Raw genomic sequence first — 13,586 nt, 5'->3', positions numbered from 1 at the left:
TTCCCATATGGTGGGGATGTTTGACTGACATTACACTGGTTATAGTGAAACATGCTGATATAGGAGGTCAACATATGCACACCCATGTGAAAGTCCACATGCGATGTTTAACCCTTCAGCGCGCGCGCTGTTGTAAAAAGTACATCACCGCCAAAAAATCTCATATACAACGCGAGCGCGGTGCAGTTTCGGTTGCTTGATGGCGCGCGTCCTCAAAGGTTAATACTTATGGTTTCGAAGCATTTCGACAAAGCAATAAGAATGTGAATTATCGCTACACATTTTTTGCACCAATTTTGTTTTGTTAAAAATAAATGGATTTTTATTGAACTACGAGCATTCAGCACAATTTTTAAATGCACGGGATGCTACTTTTGCTTCCTCACTCGATACCGTGCCTTCTCCTCTCACGCTATCCCTAATGGTTTCCTTCTCTATTGTTTTCGTCTCTTTCATTTTTAAAATATATGCATATTTTTATATCTCATCTAAGTTTCCGCTTACTTACCATCTCTCGAACATTGTTATTTTTTTTTGTGTTGTTGCACTAATCTTTGTTTCCCCCTTTGTATTAAGCTACTTTACACTTGCCATACAAAGAAAACAATTTCGGCTTGCGATGTGTATTTTCCCTAAAATAATCCGATTAAAATTCTCCAATAGAGTCCACGGTGTTCTATCGAGTTTTTGTGTCTTAAAATTACCGATTAGTACCGTCTAATAATTTCATTTAAATAAAAGAATCAACTAAAAGAAAGAACTCTCATCCTAACGATATTTGAAGAAGGCTGCTGTTGTGTTGTGTGTGTTTGTGGCTGCTGCTGTTGCTGCTTTGCTCAGATCCGCTTCTGCCGTCGATCGACTCGACTCCGGCACACATTTCGGCAGTTGGTCAGGAATACGAACATGGACAGGGCGAAGAAGACGATACAGGTCAGCAGAAGGCCGAGCACCGTCGAGGAGTACATGTCGGTCGGATCGAGGACGTGATCCTGCGGCAGCAGGAGGTGATCGACCAGGACGGCCGTTCCGTTCGGCGGGGGGCACGGCTGCTGGACGATGATCTCCTGGTGTTGAACCTGCGCGGTGAAATAGATGGAAATGGAATGGAGAAGATTTTGTTAGATTGTTTGTTTGATTTTGAGCAGAAGGTTATGGCTACCCTGTAAGAAATATATTTCCAATTAAATGAGTTGGACATCATAAGTCAAGGATTATTTATAACGAGCTTCAGTGTAATCAACATCTAACACCTGGCATCTACGCACCAACGTGAACCCTCTGCCAATACAGCTATCTCCCAAAAATACTCTGTTGTCCCAGCATGAAGTTGTGCAGACGCTGTAGTACCTAATGTCTGCCGTGGGCAAGCGATTGCAATCATCATATCCTTCCTCTTTTCCATATTGATTCGCAGTCTGACGTAGCTGGCGCCACATATGTATTGGATATGATGTCTGGAAGGTATCCCCTAGACTGGCCTAGAAACCCTATGAAATCTTCTGGAACACCATTGGAACGCCCCTAAAACCCCTTAGGATGCCCTTGAAACGCCTCTTAAACACCACAGAACACCCATTGATACTTCCTGGAACGCCCCTGATACCTCCTGAAATTCCTAGCACAGCCAAGGAACGCCCCGGAAATCCCCTGAACCTTGAAACCACTTGAAACCGCTCATGAAACCCCCTGAGATTCCCTGGAACACCCCTGGAACGCTCGTGAAACCCCCAGGGACGCCTTCGAAACCTCTGAATATCTCTGGAATGCCCTTGAATGGGATGCCCTGGAACTCCTATGGAACGCCTCTTAAACATCACAGAGCACCCATTCATACTCCCTGGTACGCCCCTGAAACATCCTGAAATTCCTGAAACAGCCTAGGAACGGCCCTAACATCTCCTTAAGCCTCTCTAAACACCACAGGAACGCCTCTGAAACCACTTTAACCCTTTGGAGCCGGATAGTTTCGCCACTGCTGCCGCAACCGCGCTGACCTCGAATACGTTTGTTATGCTCGGTTTCATCGCCGGGGTCATATTGACCTTTCCGGCTCCAAAGGGTTAAACCGTTAGATCGCTCATGAAAGCCCCTGAGACTTCCTGGGACATCCCTGAAACGCTCCTGAAACCGCCAGGAACGCTACTGAAATTATTTGCGAACCCTTGTAACACCCCTGGAACGTCCCTGCGATTCTTTGAAATCTCCATTATCGCCTGAAGCCACTTGGAACCTGAAAACCCTCGCCCATTGGCAAATCTAGCTTATCTTTTTTTCTCACTTATCCTTCTTGACAAACACAAGAAAGAGCGGGATCCTTCTCTTTCTCGTGTTTGTTCAGGAGAGTGAGCAAGAAAAAAGAAAAAAATAGATTCGCCAATGACAACGCCTCTGAAATCCCTGAAACCCGAAATCCCTGAAACCCTTTAGAGCATCCCTGGAACGCTTCTGAAACCTCTCTGAACACCCCTGGAACGCCCCTGAAACCCTTTGGGAGGCCTTGGAACTTCCATGGAATGCCTCTTAAACACCACAGAATACCCTGGAACGCACCTGAAACCTTTTCAAATTCCTAGAACAGTCAAGAAACGCACCTGAAATCTCCTTAAATCTCTTGAAACACCACTATAACGCCTCTGAAACCACTTGAAAGCACATGGAACACCCATGAAACCTCCTGAGACTTCCTGGAATACCCCTGGAACGCTCCTGAAACTCCCAAGGACGCTATTGAAATTATTTGGGAACCCTTGCAACACCTCTGGGGTTGCATGAAATCCCCATGATCACCTGAAGCCACTTGGAATTTGAAACCCATAGAAAACCTCTGGAACGCCCATTGGCAAACCTAGCTTTACTCACTCATCCTGCTTGATAAACACAAAAAATAGTGGGATGGAAAAAGCTTGATTTGCCTATGGGAAGGCCTCTGAAATCCTTGAAATTCTTTGGAGCATCCCTGGAACGCTTTTGAAACCTCTCTGAACATCCCCGGAACGCCTCTTGAGTAACCCCTCAGGGCGCCTAGGAACTTCCCTGGGATGCCTCTTAAACACCACACAATCCCCCTTGATACTCCCTCGAACGCCCCCGAAACTTCCTGAAATTCCTAGCACAGCCAAGGAACGCCCTCAAAAACCCCCTTAAACTTCTTAAAACACCACTGGAAGGCATGTGAATCAACTTGAAACCACATGAAACGCCCATGAAACACCTGCGAGTCCTTGGAACACTCTTGGAACGCTCCTGAAATCCCCAGGGATGCCTTTGAAACTACTTATTAGCTACAACTTGTAACACTCCTGGAACGCCCTTGTGATTCCATGAAATTCCCATGATCCCCTGAAGCCACTTGGAACTTGTCGAAACCTAGAAAACCCCTGGAACGCCTATAAACCCCTGAACATCCCTGGAACGCTCCTGAAACACCTATGAACACCCCTGAAACGCCTCTGAAACCTCATGAAGCTCCAGTGAACGCCTATGAAACCCCATGAAATACCCCTGGAACGCCCCCTTTTTCAATGAATTTTTTCATATAATGAGAAAATCTGCTGATCAGATACCCAAGAGATGGTTCCTCGGGTTATGTGGGATCGACTCACTAAAACTCATTCTCTCTCTTCCTTACCTACGCGGCATGCCCTTTAGGGATGAATTCGAAAAGGGGACCGAACATCAGTACTCTCTGGTAAGCGTTCCACCAGCTACCGCTTTAAGTTGCCCTCTCTCCCCAGAAAGCTTGGGCACAAATGTCCCAAATGAAGGGTAACGTTCCTCTGGAGCCGACCTTCTGACCCGTTGGGCTTAAGCTCCCGAATGGGAGGGGGGTCAACTCAACTTGCTGTTGATCGGCCCGTCATTTTCTCAGTAGTTCAAGTACGGTTTGGCTGACCGTGGAAGTAACGAAATTCCACTTGTCTGCCGCCGTACACATCCTTTCAACAATGTTGTCTGGAGTGATATCTCTACCGTCCCTGGGCCACCTGAAGTCCCCTAAAATTCCATGGAACGCCTCCGAAACCTCATGAGCTCCTCTTGAACGCTCCTGGGACCCTCTGAAGACCCATGGAACGCCTCTGAAACCACCTGAAACCACTGGAACACCCATAGAACGTCCCTGAGATCCCCTTAAAGCACTGAAGCTCTCTAAACCATCTGAAACGTCTTTGACACCCACGGAAAGTCCATGAAATGTCCACTCAATCCCCGAAACCTCCTGAGTCCCCTTGAGACCTCCTGCAAGACTTCCGGAACAGCTCTGAAACTCCCTGAAAACCCATTGATTGCCCGCCCATGAATCACTCTGAAACTACCTAAAAAACTCCTGAAACGCCTTTGAAACCCCATGAAACGCCAACGAAACCCTTGAGATATCCTGAGGCTCCCTTCAACACTCTGGGAACAATTCTGAAATTCTCTGAAATCCCATGGAAAGCCCTTGAAACTCTTCTGAAACTTATTGGAACCCCTTGGAAGTGGGCCATCTCAACTTACTGTTGGTCGGCCCGTCATTTTCTCAGTAGTTCCAGTACGTTTCGGGAGACCGTGGAAGTAACGAAATCCCACTTGTCTGCCGCCGTACACATCCTTTCAACGATGTTGTCCGGAGTGATATCTCTACCGCCCCTGGGCCACTTGAAGTACCCCGAAGTTGCCTGGAACGCCCCCGAAACCACATGAGATCCTCTGGAACGCACCCTCTGAAGGCCCATGGAACGCCTTTGAAACCACCAGAAACCGCTGGAACAACCATAGAACGCTCCTGAGATCCCCTTGAAAGCACTGAAGCCCTCTAAACCACCTGGAACGCCGTTGAAACCCATTGAAATGCTGTAAAACGCCCACGCAACCCCCGAAACCCCCTCTGAGACCCACTGAGGCCCCCTGTAATACCTCTGGAACAACTCTGCAACTCCCTGAAATCCCTTTGAACACCCATGAATCACTCTGGGACTACCTGGAACACCCCTGACATGCCTTTGAAACCCCATGGAACGCCCACGAAACCCCTGAAATCTCCTAAGGCTCCCTGCAACACTCCTGGAAAAACCTTGAATATTTCTGAAAACCCATGGAAAGCCCTTGAAACGCTCATGAAACCCCTTGAAAAGCTCTGGAACGCACTTCAAACCCTTAAAACCCCATTGAACGCTCACAAAACCCACTCAAACTCCATGAAATCCCATGAAACGCTCAAAAAGTCCCCAGATACAGCGTGAAACTGAACATCCCTGAAACCCCAATAAAACCCCAAGCACGTTCCCGAAACCTTTAAACATTTGAAACACCATAGAACACCCCTGAGCCTCCTGGGAAGTCCCTGGGACCCCATGAAACACCATAAAACACCTCTGAAACTCTCTGAACCCTGTGGAATACTCATGGAAGTGCCTGACGCTCCTTAGAAAGCACTTGAACGCTCCTGAAGTTCCCTGAAACCCTCTGGAACATTCTTTGAAACGCCCCTGAAACACCTTTGGAAACCCCTGGAACACCCCTGAAACCCCTTTAGTATTATATTGTACTGATTTTTCGAACCATCTAAGCAAAATACCGTCTTCGAATTAGTGTAATCAGTTTTAACAAGGCTGTTGTGTTCCAGAGGGGTGTTATTTCAAAAGGCATGTAATAGTGTTTAATGAGGTTTCATTGGCCGAGCGTCAAAATCTGGTTCGCTTGTTAAACGAATCCAAATGCATTTGAACGGTATTCAATGTTGTTGTATGTTAGATTTGCTGTTGTTCTATCATACAATCCTAAAAACTTCGATGTAAATAATAAGAACACCAAGAAATAAAGCAATGAGTGAAATCACGAGTCAGCTCATGCATGATTTTTCCGATGTAGAGTTTGACGAGTCATGAACACCCTTGAAACGCTTCTGAAACTCCCTGGAACACCCACCAGAAAGCCGTTGAAACTTCTTGAAAGCAACTGAAGCCCTTTGAAACCTCTGAAACCCCCTGAAACCCCATGTAACGCCCACGAAACCCCCCGAGATCTCCTGTGGCCTCACGTAACGTCTTTGGAATAACATTTGGCCTCCCCAAAAATCCATGGGAACGCCCATGAAGGCTCCTCTCAAGTAACATTGTTTGGTCAAATAGATTTTTTTTTTTATTCTTAAACACTTAACCTAATTTACAGCTCTATTGTTCACAGGGGCACTACGTGAGCAATTTCAATTGACAGCTGCACTTACATTTTGTACAGCGCCTAGATTCTATTCTACTTTATCGAACCGGTTGCCTTTCTGCTGCTTTCAATTTTTCTACTTTATACCTAGTAGAATGATGAGCACAAGGATGATGGTGGATGGCCGTTGTTCCTTTCCAGTCCGATTGGGGGTCCATTATGAGTAGCGGTTCGCCGATGTCCAGGTATCCGGGTCCGTTTGAGCCATTGGGCTCAGAAGAGGGTCAGTGTCAGTTGCTCTCGGGGGAAAAGCAACTGACGAAAAATTGCAAGTGCCGGGGCTGGGAATCAAACCCATGACCATCCGCATATGAAGCGAACGTGTGACCAACTACGCCACGGGCCCCGGCGGTCAAATAGATTAGAAATAGATTAGAAAAGATTAAAGGTATTTGATTTTATGACGGTTCTCAGAATTACTTCAAGACTAATTGGTCTTCTAAATGTTACTTGGGCTAAGGCTATCTGGATTGAATCTACCTGAAACCCCATGGAACACCCACGAAATCCTCTGAGATCGCCTGAGGAGCATTTCAGCACCCCAGGAACAATCCTAAAACTTCCTGAAACCCAATGGGATATCCTTGGAACGCTCATGAAACCCCCTGGAAAACATTTAAAACCCCATGAAACTCCCATGAAACACTCTAAAACTCCCTGAAATTCCATGGAACGAATGAAACCTCTCTGGGGGCCTCCCTGAACATCCTTATCCTGAACACTCCTGATAACCCATTAAAACCCCATAAACGCTCCTGAAACCTCTGAAACCTCTGGAACGCCTTTGAAACCCCATGGAACACCCCCGAAAATCCCTGAAACCCCCTGGAACCCGTCTGAAATCTCCTCATGCTCCTGGAACACCCCTGGACGCTCCTTAAAAACTCTGAAACGTTCTTGAAAGCTTCTGAAACATCTTTGAAACCCCTTGAAATGCAGTTGAAAGAAAAAATTAAACTGGCAGTGATGCCAAAAGTTTTGGTTATGTTAGTGTTCAACTATTGGAAAAAATATCAATGGAAATGTTTCATCGTCAGGGTGTCTCCCCAAAGTGTTAAGCCTTATAAGGGGATCTCGGAACAGATGACCGAACGACATTTGGCTGATTGACAGATGGTAGAACAACAAATAGCCGAAAGGACCGAAAGGTGACCGACCATTTCAATGCGTTTTAAGAGGCTCTGAGCTCCTGGGGATTTCACGGAGATTCAGGAGAACTTCAGTGGCATTTTAGAGTGCTTTTAGAGAGGTATTCAAGGTGTTTCAAGGCGTTTCAGTGGCTTTGTGGTGGTTCAATGTGTTCAAATTGGGGGGGGGGGGGGTCTGTCCTTTTGGGAAGTCCTCTGCGACTTTCAGGGAGTTTTAGAGGGGCGTTTCTGGGAGTTTCGGGAGCTTCAGGGATCTTCAGAATAGCTTAAGATGGTTTTACAAATTTATCGTGGCAGCTTCCTGAAAGCGACAATGACAGATGAGTATGTAAGTGTTTGGGGATTCAAAGGGTTTCCTAAAGTTCTAAGAAGCTTCCAGAGAGTTTAAAAGTATCTCCTGATGTCTCAAAGGAGGTAAAAAAGAAGTTTCAAGGCGCTTCATTAGGATTCCGGGGATTCATAAACGTCAAGGGTCTTCAAAAGCATTTCTGAGGGTTGCATAGGCTTTCAGGAGTATTTCAGGAAGTTCAATCCCAGTCAACCAGTGATCGTATAAGATGTTGCATAAGACGTTAAAGTGGAGGCGATATGCGTACATTTTACATGCGCCTAAATGGAGGCATGCACGCATATGGCCTCCACATTATCATCTTATGCAACAGAGGAATTCCACGGAGTCATGTCAGTCGATCCTGAGCGACCATTTCAAAAATATCTGAAACTTTGCACAGTTTTTCAATTTCATCTAAATCGCCATTTTTCGATATTAAACCTTCATATTCACTCACGACTAACTTTTCAAAAGGGTGTATGCGAAAATAGTTCAAAAATATTCTAAAAGCTGTACAGCAAAAACGGATTGTTCGATTGTTATGAATTTTTCAGCAAAGTTAGATAACTAAATGATGATTCCTTAGAAAATATACACTGTAAAAAATTTCTTTTTTTACTTTAAAAAAATATGATCTTTGTCACAAAAACTCAAATATCTCAAAACCCTATCTTTTTACCAACGTCAATTTTTTAGGGGAAATGGCCCATTATATCAGCTATCTACCATCAAATTTTGGTGATGGTAAACTGATAAACAAAAAAGTTATGACATTTCAAACATTTCACAATTTTTACATTTAGTAACAAAAAAAAAATTTTTCTGTGTAAATTATTTCGAGAATTATATTTTGATGCTGATTTTATTGTAAAGGCTACCGCCTGAATTAAACAAGTTGTTTTCATGATATTTTTGTTTGATTATTCATAATTACTTTAGTATCTATTTGAAACTTAGACGCGATCCAGTGTTGTGATCAAAAACATTGAGAGTGTCATACTTTTTATTGTACGTGACTGGTGAAAAAATCCCTTGATAGTGTTGAAAAGCTGTTGATTATAAGAAAAATGGAATTAAACTTATTTTTAAGAGAAAAGCTGTATAATAAAAGTTTTTTATACGCGTATACGTCTAGTTTATCCGCAAAAAAAATCCCTCTTATAAGAGCCTCTATAGAGAACAGACTTTATGATCGGAAGAATGCGAGTAACTTCAACAACAACAAATGCATAAGAGGTACATACCACAGACAAACAGACGAAACGCCTAGAACAATTTTAGTGAAAATTCATCGCCCAGTTCACACTATCACCACCTGGTGGAAATGTTTCACGAAACACTGCGTTGTGCAATATCGTCATCAGAAGGCGCTAGTGTGAAACGTCAAACGCAAAGAAAACGATGGGCGCTCTTCTTGTTATGAAAGCCACAACCAAGATTCAAAATGATCGTTGAAGGCGTGGTCAATGAAAATTTCGCCAGTGTTACGTTTGTTTGTCTGTATACATACCTGACAATGCTCACGAAAAAAAAAAAACAAAAAAATACTACCGCTATGAATATTAAAAATTGTATAGTATTTTTTTTCTTCAGCCACCAACACCAAACAAGTAAGTTAAAATTAATAAGTGATTTTGTTTATTATAATCTAACGAACAAGATGAACAGTCGCTTTCTCAAAGGTCTTCAACTCAACGCTCTCTTGTAGACCGTTTGATGAAAAAAAATGTTCAAAAGAGTTACGAAATCTCACCGAAAGCACCATAGATAAACTGAAAGAGACTGGTTATGCCCAAATGTCCACATTGTGTACAAAATTACGCATTTGCACGTCCTGCCGTCTAAAATTTGACAAACGAGCCATCTGTATATCATCGGTAAAGCAGGGCGCAGGAAGTTCGAAAACGACAACAACTGAGAAATTGCCATCAGCGACATCTGTTTAAACAATTTAATTACGCCCCTTTTCAAAAATGCCCTGTAATATTCTTCAACATCTATACCCATTTCAATATTTTTAACGTTGCAAAACACGCTTTCAACATTCATCTTGAAGAAGAGGGAAAACACTTGTCCTCAAATGTAACAGCAAATTAATGAATAAACGACTAATGCGCGGAGGGCGTGATAAAATCGGAACATTACGGTACATAGTATATTATATGTATATATAATATATAATAAAAACAACTTGTTTTACTCACGCAAGGCCATTAACAATAAAATCAGCATCAAACTTCAATTTCCGGCCGAAATAATTTACACTAAAAAAAATTATTACTAAATGTGAAAATTGTGAAATGTTTGAATTGTCATAATTTTTTTGTTTATTTTCATGGTAGATTGCTAATACAATGGACCGTTTTCTCTAAAAAATTACGTTGGTAAAAAGATAGGGTTTTGAGATATTTGAGTTTTTGTGTCAAAAATGATATTTTTTAATGTTAAAAAAGATTTTTTTCACAGTGTACATTTTCTTAGGAATCGCCATTTAGTTATCTAACTTTGCTGAACAATAAAATCAGCATCAAATCGCGATTCCCGGCCGAAATAATTTACACAGAAAAATTTTTTTTACTAAATGTAAAAATTGTGAAATTTTTGAAATGTTATAACTTTTTTGTTTATTAGTTTACCATCACCTAATTTTTATGGTAGATTGCTAATACAATGGACCGTTTTCCCTAAAAAATTCAAGTTGGTAAAAAGATAGGGTTTTGAGATATTTGAGTTTTTGTGACAAAAATGATGTTTTTCAATGATAAAATAGATTTTTTTTCACAGTGTATATTTTCTTAGAAATCACCATTTAGCTATCTAACTTTGCTGAAAAATTCATAACAATCGAACAATCCGTTTTTGCTGTGCATATTTTTGAATATTTTTGAACCATTTTCACATACACCCTTTTGAAAAGTTAGTCGTGGCTCTAAATAAAAATTTGATATCGAAAAATGGCGATTTAGATGGAACTGAAAAACTGTGCAAAGTTTCAGTTCAATAGAAAATCATGAATTAAAAATTTTCCTTAATTTTGATGCTGTTGCTTGGAATCGCTCAACATGTTATACGATTACTGGTTGTCTGGGATATGAGTGAGTTTAGAGGAGGGGAGGAGGGAGTTCGCGCCTGACATCTCCTTGTTTGTGACGTTTGAGATGGTTTCAGAGACATTTCAGCCGAATTCCCTGATGCTAAATGCTTATGTAAGCAACTTGGTATGCAACACATCTGCAACTACTGAAGATCCAGAGGATTCTTTGGAGACTCCAGAGGGATTTCAGAAGGTTGTAGTTGCTTCTCAGCGGATTGCAGAGGATTCAACTGAAGTGCTTCTTTCGATGAGGTTTCAAGAGGGTTTCGGAAACGTTTCAGAGGATTTTACGTGATTACAGGAGCATTTCTGCGGGTTTCATTGGGATTTAGAAGAAGACGAGTTTCAAGTCTACCAGGAAGGTTTCAAGGGGTTCCACGGGGGCTCAAAGGTATTTCAAGGGCAACCTACTTAAACTTCCCTGTAAAGCTTTGAAACTGCCCTGAAATGCTTCTTAACCCTTTGGAGCCGGAGGGGTCATATATGACCCAACATAGGGACGGCAGTGTGAATTCACCTATTCAATAAAACAGAATACTGTCGTAGAGGCAAGTTGTTGCAAACTGAGTCCTCTATTAAATGGGAATATTTGTATTTGAAATTTTATTGACAACCTAGAACATCCTGAACACCATGAAATTTGGAAAAACGAAATAATTGGTATACCAGTTGTTACAAATCTAGACTAACATTTGAAAAGGGCGGAACAACCATTGCAAATTCTCACTTGTTCCGTCTCTCCTGGGCGTATTTCAATATTTTTATGCAAACTTTTCCCCTTAACAGATAGAGGGGAGTCAGATCTATCTGTTACTGGTAAAAGATTTCATGAATAATGGGGGGTAAGCCTGGGAGGGACGGGAGAAGCAGAAATTCAAAATGGCTGTTCCGCCCTTTTCAAATGTTGGTCTAGAAATGCTGAATTTGGATATGGGTTACGTTCATATGTAATCATTTAACTTTCGTCAAGAATATCAAAAGGTGTTTTATATTCTAGGATGTTCTAAGTGTTCTAAACTGCCCTAGAGTGAAGGCCTTCAAATCTACAAGAATAGTTTTATGTGTTTTCACCATAAATAATGGCATTGCATATTCTACTGGGATCCATGAAGATATTGAAATCTCAAATGGCATATAGACACTATAGGGATATTCCAGGTCAGCCAAACTGTCTTGGAGTTCAGAACTTCAGAACTACACTCGTAACATCAGCCATCTATGTTATACTGAGTAACGTTGTATAATCAACCGCGGCTACTGGAGCAATCTGAAGTCTACTTGCCTATTATATATCTTTGGGATATTCAGAGTCGTCCAAACTGTTCTATAATAATGTCCTTCAATTCTACAAGAATGACTTTGTGTGTTTTTGCCATAAATAATCTATATATATAAAAATGTAGTGGCATACGTGGGACCGCGCATAACTTGCGAACGGATGGTCCGATTTGGGTCGTCTAAGTTTTGTTCTATTAGTTTTCACCCAAGGAAGGTTTATGAGGCAAAAAACATGGGAAAATTGAGAGTTTTTGAAAATCGGGTTCTCATACATTTTGAACGGGGACTTGGACTTGACTAGTAGCATTATATAATCTGCTGGGATCCATGGAGCTCCTAAAATCTCAAATGTCATTAAGATACACTATAGGAAAATTACAGGACAGCCAAACTATCTTGGAGTCCAGAACTTCAGGTTCTACACTCGTAACAGCAGCCATATCTGAGTAACGTTGCATAATCAATCGCGAAGATTGAACCAACCTGAAGTCTACTATATATTATTATGAACCATAGGGACATTGAGGGTCGTCCAAACTATCCTAAAGTTGAGCTCTTCACAGTAACAGTAGTTATTCGCAGGCCCGTGCACAGAAGTGGCGCCAAGGGAGGGGACTTAAACATTACACACCCAACTGTAATCTGTAATTCCCCTGGCATTTCATGCGTCATAGTTTTCTTTTAAATTAAAATGACAAGGAGATCTTCAACGCACGGTAAAAGAAGTGTGCAGCACACTGTCGATTCACCAAGAATTACATGTAATACATCCAAACCACCCAATAAAGACCTCGACCCCGACCAATGGCATTTTTACCCTCATGGTTTTAAAGGAGATTTTGAGGTGATGTCATTTGGAATTTTACGCGGGTTTAAGGAAGATTACAGCGGTTTTCAGAGGGGATCAAGGCGGTTCAATGTGTTTCAGGAGGATCTGGGTGGTTTCAGGAAGTTTGAAGACGCTTCAGAATAATGGTCGAACATGTTTTTCCGGCGAAACTGATCAGACTGATTCGAGCGACGCTTGACGGATCGACTTCAAGTGTAGGGGTTGCGGATGAAGTTTCGTTATCGTTCGTAATTTTAGCTGGACTCATGCAGGGCGATGCTCTTCCCATAGGCTGCAAACGAAGATAAAACTCGCGTTGTACATGACTCTGATTCTTCCGGTTGCATTATACGGTCATGGAACGTGGACGTTAAAAGCAGTTGATCGGAGAGCCTTTGGAGTCTTCGAACGGGCATTTGGCCCCGTTGCATGAACTACGAATTGTTCCAAGTATGTAAAGAGATGCACAGAAAGAAATCATGAAAATTAAACAGCACGTAAGTTAAGCATCGACTGAAAATTATAGTCGAAGCTACAAAATTACAGCCATTTACCGAGAGATGATACTGTCCGCTCAGTAATCAGCCAATCATGCGTACTGTTTACATTTTTTGAGACATATCCGCTTGAAATTTACATGCAGTAACGTAAACGAGGACAGCTACGCTCAGTCGTCTGCCTCGCTGCGGAGACTGCTCTCTCGCTCTC

At 42.3% G+C, this 13,586-nt stretch overlaps 1 protein-coding gene across 2 annotated transcripts in view; it reads right to left on the bottom strand.

Annotated features, from left to right (window-relative positions):
- Positions 1 to 291: 291 nt before the first annotated feature.
- The window catches only part of LOC109400513 (ATP-binding cassette sub-family G member 8), a 274,620-nt gene continuing 261,325 nt past the window's right edge, over positions 292 to 13,586 (bottom strand). For both annotated transcript variants that reach the window (XM_029859993.2, XM_062846650.1), the window contains exon 9: positions 292 to 1,079. In XM_029859993.2, coding sequence (XP_029715853.2) covers positions 837 to 1,079 — 243 coding nt within the window. In that variant the 3' untranslated portion in view covers positions 292 to 836. The remainder of the gene's footprint in view (positions 1,080 to 13,586) is intronic.

The sequence above is a fragment of the Aedes albopictus genome, chromosome 1 (genome assembly GCF_035046485.1).
Source record: "Aedes albopictus strain Foshan chromosome 1, AalbF5, whole genome shotgun sequence".
Lineage (NCBI taxonomy): Eukaryota > Metazoa > Arthropoda > Insecta > Diptera > Culicidae > Aedes > Aedes albopictus.
Note: the sequence above shows the minus strand (reverse complement) of the source record. Positions and strands in the feature narration are given on the sequence as shown.